Here is an 18410-nt window from a genome sequence, read left to right as displayed (position 1 = left end):
TTTTTATACCAAAATTCATAATTTTTTTTTCTCTACAAATAGAGACTTGGTTCGTTTGATTTGGACACCGAAAAAAAAACGCAATTTTTCACTACTTTAAACTCGATTATTTCGTCGTAAATTAATTTTTTATTTTTTATTTTTTATACCAAAATTCATAATTTTTTTTTCTCTACAAATAGAGACTTGGTTCGTTTGATTTGGACACCGAAAAAAAAACGCAATTTTTCACTACTTTAAACTCGATTATTTCGTCGTAAATTAATTTTTTATTTTTTATTTTTTATACCAAAATTCATAATTTTTTTTTCCTACAAATAGAGACTTGGTTCGTTTGATTTGGACACCGAAATCCTTCTGAAACCATTTATCTGGTAGAATGGTTTCAGAGAGTTGTAATCTGAAACCATTTTGCTGGTAGAATGGTTTCAGTAAGTTGATTATTAGTTATTTGCTTCTGAAACCATTTAGCTTGTAGAATGGTTGCACATAGTTGTATTCTGAAACCATTTTACTGGTAGAATGGTTTCAGTGAGTAATTTATTAATTGTGTTTGCTTCTGAAACCATTTATCTGGTAGAATGGTTTCAGAGAGTTGTAATCTGAAACCATTTTCCTGGTAAAATGGTTTCAGTAAGTTGATTATTAGTTATTTGCTTCTAAAACCATTTAGCTTGTAGAATGGTTGCACATAGTTGTATTCTGAAACCATTTTACTGGTAGAATGGTTTCAGTGAGTAATTTATTAATTGTGTTTGCTTCTGAAACCATTTATCTGGTACAATGGTTTCAGAGAGTTGTAATCTGAAACCATTTTCCTGGTAAAATGGTTTCAGTAAGTTGATTATTAGTTATTTGCTTCTAAAACCATTTAGCTTGTAGAATGGTTGCACATAGTTGTATTTTGAAACCATTTTACTGGTAGAATGGTTTCAGTGAGTAATTTATTAATTGTGTTTGCTTCTGAAACCATTTATCTGGTAGAATGGTTTCAGAGAGTTGTAAACTGAAACCATTTTGCTGGTAAAATGGTTTCAGTAAGTTGATTATTAGTTATTTGATGAGATTAAGGTAGTGAAAAATTGGGTTTTTTTTTTCTGTGTCCAAATCAAACGAACCAAGTCTCTATTTGTAGAGAAAAAAAAATTATGAATTTTGGTATAAAAAATAAAAAATAAAAAATTAATTTACGACGAAATAATCGAGTTTAAAGTAGTGAAAAATTGCGTTTTTTTTTCGGTGTCCAAATCAAACAAACCAAGTCTCTATTTGTAGAGAAAAAAAAATTATGAATTTTGGTATAAAAATTAAAAAATTAAAAATTAATTTACGACGAAATAATCGATTTTAAAGTATAAAATGGAAAAAAATTAACGCAGCCAATCAGATCATGACACGTGGCCTGCCTTTTTCAGAAATTTCTCTCTCCGCGTCATCAAGCAACTACCACGCGCGTCTGTCGGTGCGTGTGATGCACGCGCGCTGCTTTTGGCCACTAACACGCTGCCACGTGTCCTGGGGGGGGAAAAAGAAGTGGGGGTGCGTGTACTGTTGCGTAAAATTACAGAAATGCCCCTGTTGCTCTATTCTTCCAAAAAATTAAAAAATGGGTATTTTTGTCCAACTCAAAAGGTGCACCTTGCTAATTTAGACCCAACTGGGTCTAAATTAGCAGCCCCCTATATATATATATATATATATATATACACACGACTAGAAGTTGTTGATTGAGATGGATTAAATTTGCATATTAGAGGTTATATACAACCTTTCATGCAACAAAACACACATGGATAGTTTAGTTGATTCTAATTGTGGATGACACACATCGATATATATTCTTTTTTTTTTTCATTGACAAAAAATAATATATTCTGTTCATATTAGTTTTAACCAGATGTGGATTCTTAATAGTAAAATATGTTAAAAAAAGTTTAACATCATTTGTGAATGGTTAGGATATATGTTTATAAAAAAGAGGTAATTTTCAGTTTACAAACCGGTTTTATAGAGATGGGTTAGACCCGTAAACATCCTTCACGATTGGCTGAAACGTCTGCTATTAGATTTGTGATCAGGTCATCCACCATTTATATTCACGCTCCAAGTGCAATAACACTAGGCACGAGGTATATTTTAAGAAGTCTTACATCGAATCGACTGCAAGATTGTCAAGATATGTTGTGGTGTTAGTATTTCGTTTCCTTTCTGTTTCTATATTCTATATATTTTTTATAAGTCCAACAAGATTTAGAAATGTCTCTCGTGTCTTTTTGGTTCAACAATTTTTCATTTTTTTTTTTTAAGTTTAATAGTTGATTAATTACCAAAACAAAATAAAAGAAAAATATCTAAAAGAAAAGAAAAAAAAAAGTGAATGATTTATATTAATCCAATATAAATAAAAGAATAACTCAGAAAAGTCATTAGAATTTTATTCTATTTCAATAATACTTTTTTTAAAAAAGATATTTTACTTATTAAAATAATAGTATATTAAATTAAAATAAATATTATTGAAATATTATTTTAATGATTATTTTCTTTTAAAATAAATATTATTGAAATAGAAGAAAAGTTTAATGAACTTATAACTTATTTTATTAACTTATAGCTTATTTTTCAAACGTTATTTGAAGTAGCTTATAAGTTTATAGCTTATCATTTTTTTCTTCCAATTTTATCCATGCCATCATACTTAAAAAAAAATAAATAGTAATTAAACATATCATTTTTAGGTCATTTCATACTCATAAAATAAGTCAATTGCTAATTTTATCAAACAGTACAAATACTATACATTAACTTATAAAAAAAAAACTTGTAAACTATTCACTATATCCTTTATTTTTTAACGAACAACATATACATCCACATTTTTATAGTACCGTAGGATATTGGATTATTTATTTTTGTCGTTTCTAAAATGAAATGACCAAAAGCCCCCTACCCTTTCAGAAAATAAAACAACACATTACTGTGTACAGTATATACTATAGTACTAAGAATCTCATATCAACTTCAGAAAAAGAAAACAAAAGAAAAAGAATCCAATATCAGTATCTATCAAACAAAACAATCATTCTGATTCCTAAAAAAGCTCTCAAATTTTTTCATCATTCAGTATCAGTACACTTTTGCCTCATAATCTGTAACATTAACAAACGTGCTTTTTGGTATAAGCTTGTTTGGTACAAAGAGTATGAGTGAACTTTTATCACAAGATTGGAGCTTTATCCATTCAAAATTGTGGGTTGTGACTATTTCTGCAGTTTGGTGCAGTTGGTGTTAGAATTCTAAGAAGAGTGCATGTGGGGTTTCTTTTGGATCCTTTGTTCTTTAAAGGGTTAATTTGGTAACCTTTGATTGGTTGAATTTGGTGTGAAATTGATAAGACTTTTCTTGTGTGAAGATTTTGTTGTTATTGGTGTTGCCTAAGAAATGCATAAAGTAAAGGTAGATTTTTTTGTTCTCAATTTCATTTCCAAACCCTATTTCAAAGCACTCTAATTGTTTGACAAAAGTCCTTCCTTGTTTTTTTCTTCTTTTGTGAGTGAATTATGAATTTTATGAAGTTGGCAAGGTACCCTTTTATGAAAAAGTTAAATTTAACTGAATTGTTGTGATAGAAAAAAAATGTTATTTTTGTTTTTTTATTGGTGGTTGCTTCATAGTGTTTTCATTCATTCATTCGTTCAATTCTATGAAATGAGTCGGTTTTTTGTTTTGTCACGTGATATAATTGTTTGTCACACGTTTTTGTACTTATGAAAGATGATAACAGCATTTGACAAGATCTTATTTTTTTCAGCATATTTTTTGGGTTATAGATACTATCATTTGATGAATTTTGCACGCTTCCTCCTTTGACTTGTTAGGTGGCATTTTTTGTTAGGGTTGTTTATCTTCATCTCAATCTACCCTTTTAATTCTTTTTACTAGTTTTTTTCTCTTTCTTTTCTTAGTTACGTCTTCTGAGATGTACTTTACAAGCATTAGTTAGGTGCATCCTACATGGTTGACTATTTCAAAAACATATTTGTGAGTTGTTTGGTGAATGAGAAGGAACTGTGAATTGGAGAAGGTAAAAAGTTGTTTTTGCTATTGAAATGAAGATTGGTTTATCTTAAGAATTTTTATATGTTTTGGTGACAATGCCTCTTATGTTTATTATTTTGCTTGTGTTAGTCCAATTATGCCGACACACATGGTTTGGTTCCTGCAAATTTAATTTATCCTTTTTCTTTGAGTCTATGATTGTCTAGTGGTTTAGCTTGATTTATCTACATTCTAAGACAATCAAATTTAGGCATGCCTGATTTTGCTTTGTGAAAATCGCTTTAATTTCTTTTGTACAGAAATCACTGGAGATGGACTTTTTCTCGGACTATGGCGATGCCAACCGGTATAAAATTCAAGAAGTAATTGGGAAAGGCAGTTATGGTGTTGTTTGTTCAGCTGTTGATACTCATACTGGTGAAAAAGTTGCAATTAAAAAGGTTCATGGTATCTTTGAGCATATATCCGACGCTGCACGTATTCTTCGTGAGATAAAGTTGCTCAGACTTCTTAGACATCCGGATATTGTTGAAATTAAGCACATTATGTTGCCTCCTTCAAGCAGAGAATTCAAAGATATTTATGTTGTTTTTGAGCTTTTGGAATCTGATCTGCATCAAGTCATTAAAGCCAATGCCGACTTAACAAAAGAGCACTATCAGTTTTTTCTTTATCAGTTACTTCGAGCATTGAAGTATATTCACACTGGTATTTTTCAATATCTAATCGCCACTCATTCACAATTATTTCATCTGAATGCACTTTTTTTATTGGAAAATATTATTAATTAGTTGTTAGTAATGTTATGTGGGATTCAAACCTAAATCACCTTATCTCTCAAATTCCTATGTTAATTGCCGAAAACCACCAAACCATCTTATCACTTCATCTGAATCCACGGCGTGTTGCTAATGTGGTTGTATGCTATGTTTGTTGCTTTCATAAATCATAATTGAATTTGAAACTGCATCGTTCGTCAGCATTTGTCTTCATGAAAATGTTAGGATTTTGTATACTATCTTCTCTAACTGTTGCATTCATTCCCTTTTTTGTTCCTGGATCTTCTTAAATTTCCGCCGTACTTTTTTGGGTTTTGCGAAAATATTTTTCTGGTTCAGTTTTCCTTTTGTATTCTATTATGTTTACCGACATGAGTTTTCTAGCATTGATGTGAATATGGTTCATCTAATACTTATTACAGCAAATGTCTATCATCGAGACTTGAAGCCAAAGAATATACTGGCCAATGCAAACTGTAAACTTAAAATCTGTGATTTTGGGTTAGCTAGAGTTGCTTTCAGTGACACTCCAACAACTGTATTTTGGACGGTATTCCATTCAAATATTATTATCCTATCTTTTTTCCCGGCTGTGTGTGTGACTCTAGCAAAAGCTTAGCTAACTAGGTTCTGATGTTTTCTTGCTTATCAATTATGCTTCTACAGGACTATGTTGCTACAAGGTGGTATAGAGCACCCGAGCTCTGTGGATCATTTTACTCAAAGGTATGGTTTCTTCAAGATTCTTTCAGAAATCATATAAGTGGGTAGGAATTTAAATATGCATACCACACACAGACCTTGTTTGGATAAACAAATTAAGCACTTATAGCATAGACGCTCATCATATAAGTGTTTATGTGCACATTATTTTTCTCTAATAAAAGATTAAAATAGTCGTGGACAATTTTCATAATCTATGCTAGACAACCTATGAAAATAAGCTGAAAACAACTTATGAACATGTCATAAGTTGTTTCTATAAGTTATCCCAAACAGTCTCACAAATGCTTATTATGCCAGTAGATAGGCTCAAATAAGTCAATTCAAACTGCCTCTAATACATGATTATTAGCTTCATGTGTAGAATTGCATATCAATCCACAATACAAGGTTTCTGTCATCTTTCTCATCAATAGCTAAACGATGACCTGAGTTGCTGATTAAAACTCCACTAGTTATATTTATTTCTGTGCTGGTGAGCTAACACTAAGTTGTTGACTGTAGTATACGCCGGCAATTGATATTTGGAGTATAGGATGCATCTTTGCTGAAGTATTAATAGGAAAACCACTTTTTCCCGGAAAAAGTGTCGTACATCAGTTGGATCTGATCACAGATCTGCTCGGGACCCCCTCAATGGATTCTATATGTCGGGTAATTTATTTTTCTCTTATAGAGAGAATGTTAGCTGTATTGCTTATGCTTTTTTAGGTGAAATTCTTCGAATTGTATGCAGGTACGCAATGATAAAGCAAGGAGATACCTAACTAGTATGAGGAAAAAGCAGCCTATACCATTTGCACAAAAATTTCCTAATGCAGATCCTTTATCACTACGGCTACTGGAGAGGTTGCTCGCCTTTGATCCCAAAGACCGGCCTACTGCTGAAGAGGTTTGTTATTTGCGCTCTTTCCTTAAGTGTAGTATTAACAGTTGTTTTAGTCATATAACTAACTGATCAGTGTTGTCAAATAGCGGCTTTCGCAGTGATATAGCACTGTGGCCTAGTGGAATTTGAACAAACCGCAACATTTTGCAATTTGCAATTGACAACACTCTAACCGCTTCTTGAGATTAATAGCTTATGCTTTTTTCCTTTAGACAATATAAAGTATAATAAATCCTAGAGCAAGTATTTTGATATACAATTATGTTAACATCTTGTTCAATAATTTTAAATGATTGGGTGTTGCCAGGCATTAGCTGATCCTTACTTCAAGGGACTTGCGAAAATTGAAAGGGAACCATCTTGCGAGCCCATTACACAAATGGAGTTTGAATTTGAAAAGAGAAGAGTAACAAAGGGAGAAATCCGAGACTTGATTTTCCATGAGATTCTAGAGTACCATCCTCAACTAAATGGAACAGAGAGAACTAATTTTCTTTATCCAAGGTTTTTCTGGTTTATTTTCATCTACTTGTCTTTTTTCCCTAAATATTTTTTATTCACATGTTTTCGCAGTCTTACTCTCTCCTTACTTTCATTGGTCACATTCTTTATAGTGCTGTTGATCAATTTGACAAGCAGTTCACTCATCTTGAGGAAACTGGTGGTAAAAGTGATCCTGTTGTGCCACTTGAAAGAAAACATGCATCGCTTCCCAGGTAATTTATTAACACAGTGTCAAATCATAGGATTTCACTTGTCATTTGTTGTGATCTACTGTTGTTGACAAAAGGGTGCAGGGTAATTTAGTTGTATTATCATTATATTTTACATAGGAACGCTATTAATTCTTAGAATTTGGGTTTCGCCTAACTCAATCAACCTTTACAAAACCAGCTTATATGGTAAATGATGTATCCCATCCAATAAAGGACTCTCAATCAACACACCCTCATCCCCTCCAGGATTTGACATCTGTAGAGTGATCTGATAGCAGATAGCTCAACAAATTTTGGATAGGCCGTGATATCATATTTTAGAATTTGGATTGAGCCTAACTTAACCCTTACAAAACCGGCTTATAAGGTGAGGGGTGTCTCCCACTTATAAACTCATTTTCAAGTCATATCTCATCCAAGATTATGCATATGCAGCAACGAGTTTGACACCAAATGTTACACCTCTCAATAACGTTTTAACCGATATAAATTTTATAAAATCCACCGTTGGATTGAAAGTTTATATCATATAGATCATTTGTGGTAAAATTTTAGACAAATCCAAAATCATTTGATATGTTATTGATATGATCTATATGATATAAACTTTCAATCCAACGGTGGATTTTATAAAATTTATATTGGTTAAAATGTTATTGAGAGATGTAATATTTGGTGTCAAACTAGTTGGTGTCATTTGATCCTGACACTATATATATATATATATATACACACTATGAAAACAAGCCTTTCCCATCGTTAGTGAAGCTTTGCCACTAACTCATATTAGACGCCACCTCATTTTCTTCTTTGATCTCTTTCAGGATGGTCGAGCAAATTCCATATGCTGTTGCTGAAAGCCTCTTTAACAGGTGAATATATTTTCTTTTCTTAATAGTATACCTATCATATATAGCATATACAAATATTTTATCTATTTTCTAAATTATAGGAGAAGTGTCAAAATGAAAACAGTTGGTGTACTAAAATTTCTTGACAGGTTGGCTTCTACAACTTTTCGTGAACATGGACGGATTTATAGTGTTATGGATGAGTTGGAAAGATTTAAGAATAATGTTGAATCCATAAGAGCTGTGCTCCCTGATGCCCAGAAGAAACAGGAACAAGATTGTGCTGTACAAAATTGGATAACAAGCCTCAAGGATGTGCTTCATCTTGCAGATGACTTGCTTGATAAATTTATTATTGAAGGTATGAGATACAAAGAGGATGCAAGTGATAAGAACCAACTGACATGGGGTCATTCATCAAGCCATAATTTTCTACACCAAAAAGTGGCTCCTGAAATTGAAAAAATACAAAAAAAGTTTGACGATGTGCTAGAAGAAATGGATAGGTTGAAATTAAGCCCAAAAGCTACGGTGGTTAAGCAAACTGACAGTTTAAGGAGCAAATCTATTTCTTTTTTGTTAGAAAATGATATCACTGGCAGAGATGATGACAAAGAGGAGATTATAAATCTCTTGAGGCAACCACATGGAAATATCTCGTCAATTGCCATTGGAGGTATTGGAGGTATAGGCAAGACAACTCTTGCTCAACTTGTATTTAATGATGTGGAAGTGCAAAATCATTTTGAAAAGCGAATGTGGGTATGTGCATCAAATCACTTTGATGTCAAGACTATTGTGAAAAAAATGCTGGAGTCATTAATCGATAGCAAAATTGATGCTAAGTTATCATTTGAATACATACAGCATAAACTTCGTGAAAATTTAACCGGTGAAAGGTACTTGTTAGTCTTGGATGACATTTGCAATGGTAGCCATGAAAATTGGACTCAATTGAGAACTTATCTAATGTGTGGTTCTAAAGATAGTAAGGTTTTAATGACAACTCGCAGTAAAAATTTGTCAGAGATACCAAAAGCAAGCAACCTCTGGGTTTTGAATGGTTTGACTCTAGATGTATCTTGGAATATGTTAAAGAAAATTACAATTGGGAAAGATACCAGTGTAGTGAATAAAAAATTTGAATCAATTGGTAAAAGAATTGCAAAAGTAACAATGGAAATAAGCAAAAACAGGGCAAAATAGAAGAGCTTTATTGAATGAAAAAGATGAAGTGTTACAAGTTATGCAGGATAATGAGAATCAAGCAATAACTAATCTGAGAGCTAAGCTCACTAAAGGCCAAGTTAAACTTGAGCCTCCATTCTAACAACTTAGCAGTAAATCAAAAGCCGTTCTCTCCATACAAACTTCCTCCTTATATTTCGGAAAGCAGGTACACAGCTCTTCACCAACTTCTCTCTCATACGTCATCGTAACTACCCTTCCTTGCCAGCTCTCCTCCTTCTAGAATAAACTATCCAATTCCTGGCCCCCACATTATAATCATTAGCTAATGATGACTCAGCATTAGGATTTGGGCTTTGAGTCCTAACAATACTCCCTCCAGAAAGACTTGTCTTGTCCTCAAGACAAAAATTTGGAAATTGGCTCCTCATGAGAATCACATCTTCCCATGTAGCTTCTTCCAACTTCTGGCCCTTCCACTGGACAAGAACCTGATCCACTTTCTCATTCTGTACCCATACAAACCGATGAGCCAGCACTGTTTCAGGCTCTATGAGTACTCCTTGCTCTCCCTGCAAATCTGGCAATGCTTCGCCTTCACTGTAATTGCCTACTGCTTTCTTTAACAAGGAAACATGAAATACAGGGTGTACCTTTGAACCATCGGGTAATCTTAACTTGTAAGCAACTGCCCCTACCCTTTCAACCACCGGATATGGCCCATAGTATCGGGCAGCTAGCTTGGCATTGATCCTGCAGACCACTGACTGTTGCCTATGAGCTCTAAGCTTAACAAAGACCCATTCTCCAACAGTAAAACTCCTATCACTTCTCTTCTTGTCAGCAATTTGTTTCATTCTGTCTTGGGCTCGCTGCAAATGGTGTTTTAATTGCCTCAAAGCTTCATCTCTGTCTAAAAGTTCCTTTTGTACTGCATCTACTCTAGTCTCACCTTGTACCCACCGGGTAATAGCAGGAGGAGTTCTCCCATAAACCACTTCATAAGGAGTTTGTCCTGTAGCTGAATGGTTACTAGTATTGAACCAATATTCTGACCATGAAATCCAGTTTGCCCATGTGCGTGGCTGATCAGTGATAAAGCATCGCAGATAAGTTTCCAAACAGCGGTTAACAACTTCAGTTTGACCATCGGTCTCAGGATGGTATGCAGTACTCATCTTGAGCTTTGTGCCTTGAAGTTTGAATAACTCTCTCCAAAAATTACTCATAAAAATCGGATCCCTGTCACTAACAATCGATAAAGGAATTCCATGTAATCTCACCACCTCCCGCACAAAGATCTCAGCCACCATCTTAGCTGTGTAAGGATGCTTCAGAGGTATAAAATGAACATATTTTGATAATCTGTCAACAACCACCAAAATTGCTTCATACCCTTTAGATTTGGGTAAACCTGTTATAAAATCCATGGAAAGATCTTCCCAAATACGATTTGGAATTGGTAAGGGCTGCAATAACCCACCAGGGGAAGTGGTTAAATACTTCTGTCGTTGGCAAATGTCACAAGCCTTGACAAAATCTTGTACAGTGTTCTTCATACCAATCCAATACACATTTGCAGCAATTCTTCTATAAGTTTTGTAAAATCCTGAATGACCTCCTTGAGGTGTAGTATGAAACTCAGTCAACAACATAGGAATCATAGAAGAATTGGCAGGTATTACCAATCTTCCTTCATACAGCAACACCCCATTCTTATACACATACCCTGGTCTAGCTTCTGCATCCTTCTGAATCTCATCTAAAATTTGTTTCAACTGAGAATCTTGATGAACCTCATATCTTAAAGTCAATTCATCCACCCACTGCAAGCTGCTAGTAATCTGACACAAACCACCTTCATTTACTCGAGATAGAGCATCAGCTCCACTATTGAGTCTACCGGGTTTGTACACAATATCAAAATTATATCCCAACAACTTAGCTGCCCAGTTTTGCTGGTCTGCAGAGATCATTCTTTGCTGCAACAACTGTTTCAAACTCTTTTGGTCAGTTGACACCACAAATTTTCTTCCAATTAAATAAGGTCTCCAATGCTGTATAGAAAGTACTACAGCCATCAACTCCTTTTCATAGGCAGACTTGGTAAGATTTCTTACCCCTAGAGCTTTGCTAAAGTAAGCTATAGGTCTGCTATCTTGTAGAAGAATGGCTCCGATTCCCCCTCCTGATGCATCACACTCTATCATGAATTCTTTGTCAAAATTTGGTAAAGTTAAGACAGGAGCAGTAGTAAGACACTTTTTCAACGTTTCAAAAGCATACAATGCTTTCTCATTCCACATAAAAGCATCTTTCTTTGTTAAGTCTGTTAAAGGCTTGGCTATTTTTCCATAATCCTTGATAAATTTTCTGTAATAGCCTGTGAGTCCTAAGAAGCCCCTCACTCCCTTAACATTCTTGGGTATTGGCCACTGGATAACACTTTCTATCTTACTAGGGTCCACAGCTACACCCTGACTAGTAATAAGATGACCCAAGTACTCCACAGATTGTCTACCAAACTGACACTTTTTCCTATTAGCCACTAGCTCATGTGTTTGCATAATGTGTAAAACAGTTTTCAGATTTTGCATATGTTCAGACCAAGTCCTACTATAGACCAATATGTCATCGAAAAACACAAGGACAGATTTTCTCAATAATGATCTAAATACCTCATTCATAAGACTTTGAAAAGTTGAAGGAGCGTTCATTAATCCAAAGGGCATAACTAAGAACTCATAATGCCCCTCATGAGTGCGAAAAGCAGTTTTGTGGATGTCTGCTTCTCTAACTCTGACTTGATGGTATCCGGATTTAAGGTCCAATTTGGAGAAGTAGCTGGCACCATGTAGCTCATCTAACAGTTCCTCAATCACTGGTATGGGAAATTTATCAGGAATAGTAGCCTTATTCAAAGCTCTATAATCCACACACAGCCTCCATGAATTGTCCTTCTTCTTGACTAATAACACAGGGCTAGAAAAAGCACTAGTACTAGGTCGTACTATTCCTGCCTGTAGCATTTCACCCACTTGCTTTTCAATTTCATCTTTATGATGATGTGGATACCTGTAGGGCCTAACATTTATTGCCCCTGCTCCTTCTCTTAAGGTAATAACATGTTCCTTATTTCTTTTTGGTGGCAATCCTTTAGGGTCTTGGAACACATCTGCATATAAACTCAACAAGTGTTCCAATTCCCTTGACTGCTCCACCTCTAAAGAATGTAGGACTCCACAACTTACCTTAACCTTAGCTTCTTCGCCTCCTGTACTTCTCTTCAATTTTGGTTTACACAGGACACTGTGCAAAGTATCCATCATATTCAGAGAGCTTTCCATTCCTTTCAATGTAACCCATTCCTTGTTAAGCCAAAAGCTCATGGTGTGTTTCTTCCAATTTACTATCATATCCCCCAACGTGCGAAGCCATTCAATTCCCAATATAACATCCACACAACCTAACTCAAACAACTGCACATCCACAGTCACTTTCAGCCCTTTAATGTCAATTTCAAGATTACTGCAAGTGCCTTTGGTTTTCGAGCAAAATCCATCGCCCAATTTGATGTTTAAAGCAGCATCATCGTTAACAGTCAAATTCATCTTGTGTACCAAATTTTGTGAGATAAAATTATGAGATGCTCCACTATCCACCAAAATTACAACGGGTACCTCCTGAATTGTACCCTGTAATTTAATCACCTGTGGCATCGATCTCCCTGTATTACTCAATTGACAGAAATTCATCAAGCTCATCTCACCCTGTACCTCTTCCTCCTCATCTTCTACTTCCACGGCTAATAACTTCCCCTCTGAATCTTCTTCTTCATCGTCGACTATCAATACCTTAAGATGCCGTTCAGGGCATTGATTCTTAAGGTGGTTGGTTCCACCACACCGAAAACAAAGTCCCTTCTTCCTTCTCTCCATTATCTCGTTGTATGATAACGGAGAATACCCTCTATCGCGTGAATGATTTTTTTGATTTTCAGCAACATTGGGCCGAGTTTGCTTAGGCCCATTACCACTTTCCTTGGACCCATCACCCGATCCATTCTTCACAAAAACCCAATCGGACCGGTCTCTCTGTGAACCGCTAACTCCGGTTCGATTAGATCCATGACCCGGTTTATTTCTATTAAAACCGAATCCATCTTTCTTCGTTTCCCTTTCCACCGCGCGTGCTACCTGCAACACCTTCGACCTAGATAAGTCTCCCATTACAGATAAGCTACGAACCTTACCACGAATCTCTTCCTTCAATCCGTGTAAAAAATATCCCAGAAATTGCTTATCTGGAAGCCTCGGAATCTGAGCAGTAAGGTATTCGAAATCATTGATATATTCATCAACGTTTCCTTTCTGTCGAAGCTCTGTCAATTGCTCATACACATCACCATCGCCGTGACCACCGTATCTCTCCAATAACTCCTGCTTCAGTTGCTCCCAATCCAAATTTTCGTTTTCATTAATCAAGGAGTTGAAAAAATGGATCGTTGGGCCTTCCATACACAACTGTGCGAGATTCACCTTAATCTCTGATCGAGTATTTTGAACACGAAAATATACCTCTGCTCGCGAAATCCACCCAGCTGGATCCTCGCCGTTGAAAACGGGTAACTCTACCTTCTTCACTGATCGACGGAACTCAGCCATCGAGTCGTCATCAAGGTGGTTACTGTTCGATCGAGAAATATGCTGTACCGATCCCTCACCGATCTTTTCTCCTTCATCAGCGACAGGTTTCCCGAGACTCTTTTCGAACAAAGCGATGAGTCGAGCTTGGTTCTGTTCCATGTTGGCCAAAGTAGTCTTCACTCCACTGATCTCTGCTTCTAACGAAGCAATCTTAGCATCCATTCCTCTGATCAACTGAATCTGAGTGGTATTTTTAGGCATTCACTGATCCCCGATATCGAATCCGGCAGGTCGGACCAAATTGTTACGACCCAGCAAAGTAACAATGGAAATAAGCAAAAACAGGGCAAAATAGAAGAGCTTTATTGAATGAAAAAGATGAAGTGTTACAAGTTATGCAGGATAATGAGAATCAAGCAATAACTAATCTGAGAGCTAAGCTCACTAAAGGCCAAGTTAAACTTGAGCCTCCATTCTAACAACTTAGCAGTAAATCAAAAGCCGTTCTCTCCATACAAACTTCCTCCTTATATTTCGGAAAGCAGGTACACAGCTCTTCACCAACTTCTCTCTCATACGTCATCGTAACTACCCTTCCTTGCCAGCTCTCCTCCTTCTAGAATAAACTATCCAATTCCTGGCCCCCACATTATAATCATTAGCTAATGATGACTCAGCATTAGGATTTGGGCTTTGAGTCCTAACACAAGACAACTCTTGCTCAACTTGTATTTAATGATGTGGAAGTGCAAAATCATTTTGAAAAGCGAATGTGGGTATGTGCATCAAATCACTTTGATGTCAAGACTATTGTGAAAAAAATGCTGGAGTCATTAATCGATAGCAAAATTGATGCTAAGTTATCATTTGAATACATACAGCATAAACTTCGTGAAAATTTAACCGGTGAAAGGTACTTGTTAGTCTTGGATGACATTTGCAATGGTAGCCATGAAAATTGGACTCAATTGAGAACTTATCTAATGTGTGGTTCTAAAGATAGTAAGGTTTTAATGACAACTCGCAGTAAAAATTTGTCAGAGATACCAAAAGCAAGCAACCTCTGGGTTTTGAATGGTTTGACTCTAGATGTATCTTGGAATATGTTAAAGAAAATTACAATTGGGAAAGATACCAGTGTAGTGAATAAAAAATTTGAATCAATTGGTAAAAGAATTGCAAATAAGTGCAGGGGAGTTCCACTAGCAATTAGAGCACTGGGAGGCCTATTACAGAGTAAAAGTGAAGAAAGGGAATGGATCAATGTCTTACAAGGCGACTTCTGGAAATTATGTGAAGACAAAGAATGCATCATGCCAATTCTGAAATTGAGTTACCAGAGTTTGTCGCTTCGGTTGAGACAATGTTTTGCTTATTGCGCTTTATATCCTAAGGATTGGGAAATCAAGAAGGATTTGTTGATTCAACTTTGGATGGCACAGGGCTATCTTGACTACACAGATGAAAAAACACTCATGGAAGATGTCGGTAACGAATTTGTGAAGATTTTCTTGATGAAGTCATTTTTCCAAGATGCAAAAGTGGGAGAAGATGGTGATATAGTTAGTTTTAAAATGCATGATCTAATGCATGATCTTGCAACACAAGTAGTTGGAAATGATTGTTGTTATTTGGATAGGGAGACAAAGATATGGGTACAAAGACCCATACACGTATCGTTGGAGCCCAATGCAGTCCATTTGTTGGACTCATTAGATGCAAGCAGACTGCGAACTTTGATTTTGCTGTCTTCCAACGAGGAGGAGGAATTGAATGGGGATGAATTGTTGGTTATTTCTAAATTCAAACACTTACGTGTCTTGAAGCTGTCACATTGTTCTTTAAGCAAGTTGTCTACTTCAATTGGAAAATTGAAACATTTAAGATATCTTAACTTATCACACTGTAGAGGACTAGGAAGTCTTTACAAATCCATTAGCAGTCTTGTTTTGTTACAAACACTGATATTGACACCTAAGGAAAAATTTGAGTTTTCTACGGAGGTTGTATCAAAATTAATCAATTTAAGACACCTTCACATCTCTAATTGGGAAGCCTCCAGAGACGAGAGACCATCTGAATTTGTAAAATTAAGCATTTGGAAATATGAGGGTATGGTTTTTTCAAAATGGCTTTCTCCACTCACAAATATTGTTGAAATATCTTTCTTTTTGTGTGGAAGTCTCCAGCATCTCCCACCGTTGGAACATCTCCCATTTCTTAAGTCCCTTCATATAAGTTTCCTTGAAGAACTGGAGTACATATATTATGAACAACAAGATTTTACTTCAGCATTCTTTCCATCTTTAGAGAGCCTCACTTTGCAGTTTTGTGACAAGTTGAGGGGATGGTGGAGGATGGGAGACGATTTCAATAATACTACCTGTTCACTAAATCTCTCCTTGCCTCCCTTTCCTCGTCTCTCTCAATTATCAATCATAGGATGTCGGATCTTGACTTTCATGCCTGCCTTTCCAAATCTTGAGAACAGATTGGAATTGTACAATAGTAGTGTTGAAACCTTGGTAGCAACACTGAGCACAGTAGCATTAGAAAGTTTGAATGACTTCCCTCCTCTCTCCATGCTCAAATCCTTGCACATTGACGGAGTGAACCTGGATGTGAAAAGAATCCCAGCGGATTGGATGCAAAATCTTACTTCTCTCCAGCTTCTTCAAATTAATTGGTTTTCTTGTGAAGCATTTCAGGAAATCGAAACTTGGTTTAAGGATGACCTCAAGTGTCTTCCTTCTCTACAAACAATTACCTTTCATAATTGCGAAGACCTAGAGGCATTGCCAGATTGGATATGCAACTTCTCATCGCTTCAGCATCTTAGGGTGTATGATTGCATAAATTTGGTATCCCTGCCTGAAGGAATGCCCTGTCTAACCAACTTACAGACCCTAGAAATCATTGGGTGTCCCCTCTTAGATGAAGAATGCCAGGCAAAAACAGATGAAACTTGGCCCAAAATTCGTCATGTGCCAATGATAATCTTATCATCTCTTCATTAGAAAGGTACATAACCTCTACAGAACTGATTTTCTTTGGTTTCTGTTGTTTTATTTTTCGAATTTTCAAAAGTAAATGACTTTCAATATTGTAACCTTGAAACACTATTTTACTTTCTTTTTTTTTCCTGTTCTTCACCTGATTCCCTTGGCTCTTCAGTAATTACTGCTTATTGCATTTATTTGCTTAACTAATGAAACCTTTTTAGCTAATGAAACCATTTATTTGCCTAACCCTTCACTTATTCAGGCTTTCTCGTTTGCATTTTTGAGTTGAAGGTGAATTTTTAAATTTCTGTATTAGCAGTTTATGTTAACTGTGTAACTGGAAGATAAAGAAAAAACAGAACTTCTGATTTGGCCAATGACAATGGAATGAATCAAGAATTCATCTGCTGTATATCTGTTGCATCTTTCAATTTCAACTATCTATTTTTGAAATATTGAGATACTAAAGATTTTCTGAAATTTCCGTATTTCCATATTTTTACGCATCACTTATTTAGGTACTTTGGGTTTAGTCTTTATATTCACTTGTTTTTTGATAAAACTTTAGACAGAAATTTAAACTTGAACTAATACTATTGGGTATAAATAATTATATAGATTTAAATATGCAAAAATAAATAACCATCAAACTGGTCTCCTGAGAGTTTAGATCCAATCATAATTCAAGCATTCCTGTTTCAGGACTATGTATGCTCGTTCTACCAATAAACTGGGTTGATTTAGATTAATTAATTTTGTAATGAATAGGAGATGGATCCATGGTACATACACTAGTGTTGCAGTAATTTGCTATGTGTGTCATTTGTGAGTGCAAAGGGTTGTAGAATATTCCAATGGATCACTTTGTAACTACCTAAGCTAGGCTAATCATCTTGAATGAAGGTAACTCACATTTCAGAAAATTATTTTTTCCCTATGAAAACTCTCTAATATTTCTATATCTTATAATTGAGAGTTAGGCTCAACTCAATCCTACAAAACCGGCTTGTAAGGTGAAGATTTCCCTCTCACTGATAAACACATATTCATGTCATCTCACAACCGATGTGGGATTTCTTAACACTATATTTACTCTTCATCACTGGAGTTCATTCAATCTTTGAGTTCCCTGATTTTCATTAGGAAATTTCTTGGTTAATCCTTTAAAATCCATTTTACTATCACAATTAGATTATTTTTGGCTTCTTTATCCCCTTTCTATTTCTCATTCCTGCAATGATATTTTTATGCAGTTTTTATTACACGATTTTCTTCTTAATCCACTCCAGTATTGGAATTAAATGGGCTATCCTGCTGATTTGATTTATCATCTTGTTGCAGTTATTTGTTAGCATAGGCGGGAGACACTTTTTATTCTTTTGTCGGAACAAAGCAGTACATCAGAGCTTTCTACATGATTCTTGATGTAAGGTTTCTATTGCACTACAACTACAAGAATATGATTTTTTTATTCATTTTTATTTTCCTGAAAGATAGTATCGTAAATTGTAATGTAACAACAGAAAGAAGGAATTTATAAGAGTTATATTGAGAGAA

General features: G+C 35.3%; 2 protein-coding genes across 2 annotated transcripts in view; both read left to right on the top strand.

Moving 5' to 3' along the window:
* The window catches only part of LOC123923837, a 31705-nt gene that overhangs the window by 10868 nt on the left and 2427 nt on the right, over positions 1-18410 (top strand). Inside the window, exons 10-13 of the mRNA XM_045976580.1 lie at positions 7991-8038; positions 8167-9170; positions 15019-16872; positions 18195-18279. Coding sequence (XP_045832536.1) covers positions 7991-8038; positions 8167-9170; positions 15019-16868 — 2902 coding nt within the window. The 3' untranslated portion in view covers positions 16869-16872; positions 18195-18279. The remainder of the gene's footprint in view (positions 1-7990; positions 8039-8166; positions 9171-15018; positions 16873-18194; positions 18280-18410) is intronic.
* On the top strand, positions 3948-7185 carry LOC123923854 (mitogen-activated protein kinase 20). The gene is made up of 8 exons (XM_045976603.1): positions 3948-4084; positions 4359-4767; positions 5261-5388; positions 5505-5564; positions 6066-6215; positions 6298-6453; positions 6758-6954; positions 7065-7185. The coding sequence occupies exons 1-8, from the start codon at positions 4058-4060 to the stop codon at positions 7168-7170; spliced, it is 1233 nt and encodes a 410-aa protein (XP_045832559.1). The 5' UTR covers positions 3948-4057; the 3' UTR covers positions 7171-7185.

The sequence above is a fragment of the Trifolium pratense genome, linkage group LG4 (genome assembly GCF_020283565.1).
Source record: "Trifolium pratense cultivar HEN17-A07 linkage group LG4, ARS_RC_1.1, whole genome shotgun sequence".
In the NCBI taxonomy this organism is placed as follows: Eukaryota; Viridiplantae; Streptophyta; class Magnoliopsida; order Fabales; family Fabaceae; genus Trifolium; species Trifolium pratense.
This window is presented reverse-complemented; position numbering and strand designations above follow the sequence as displayed.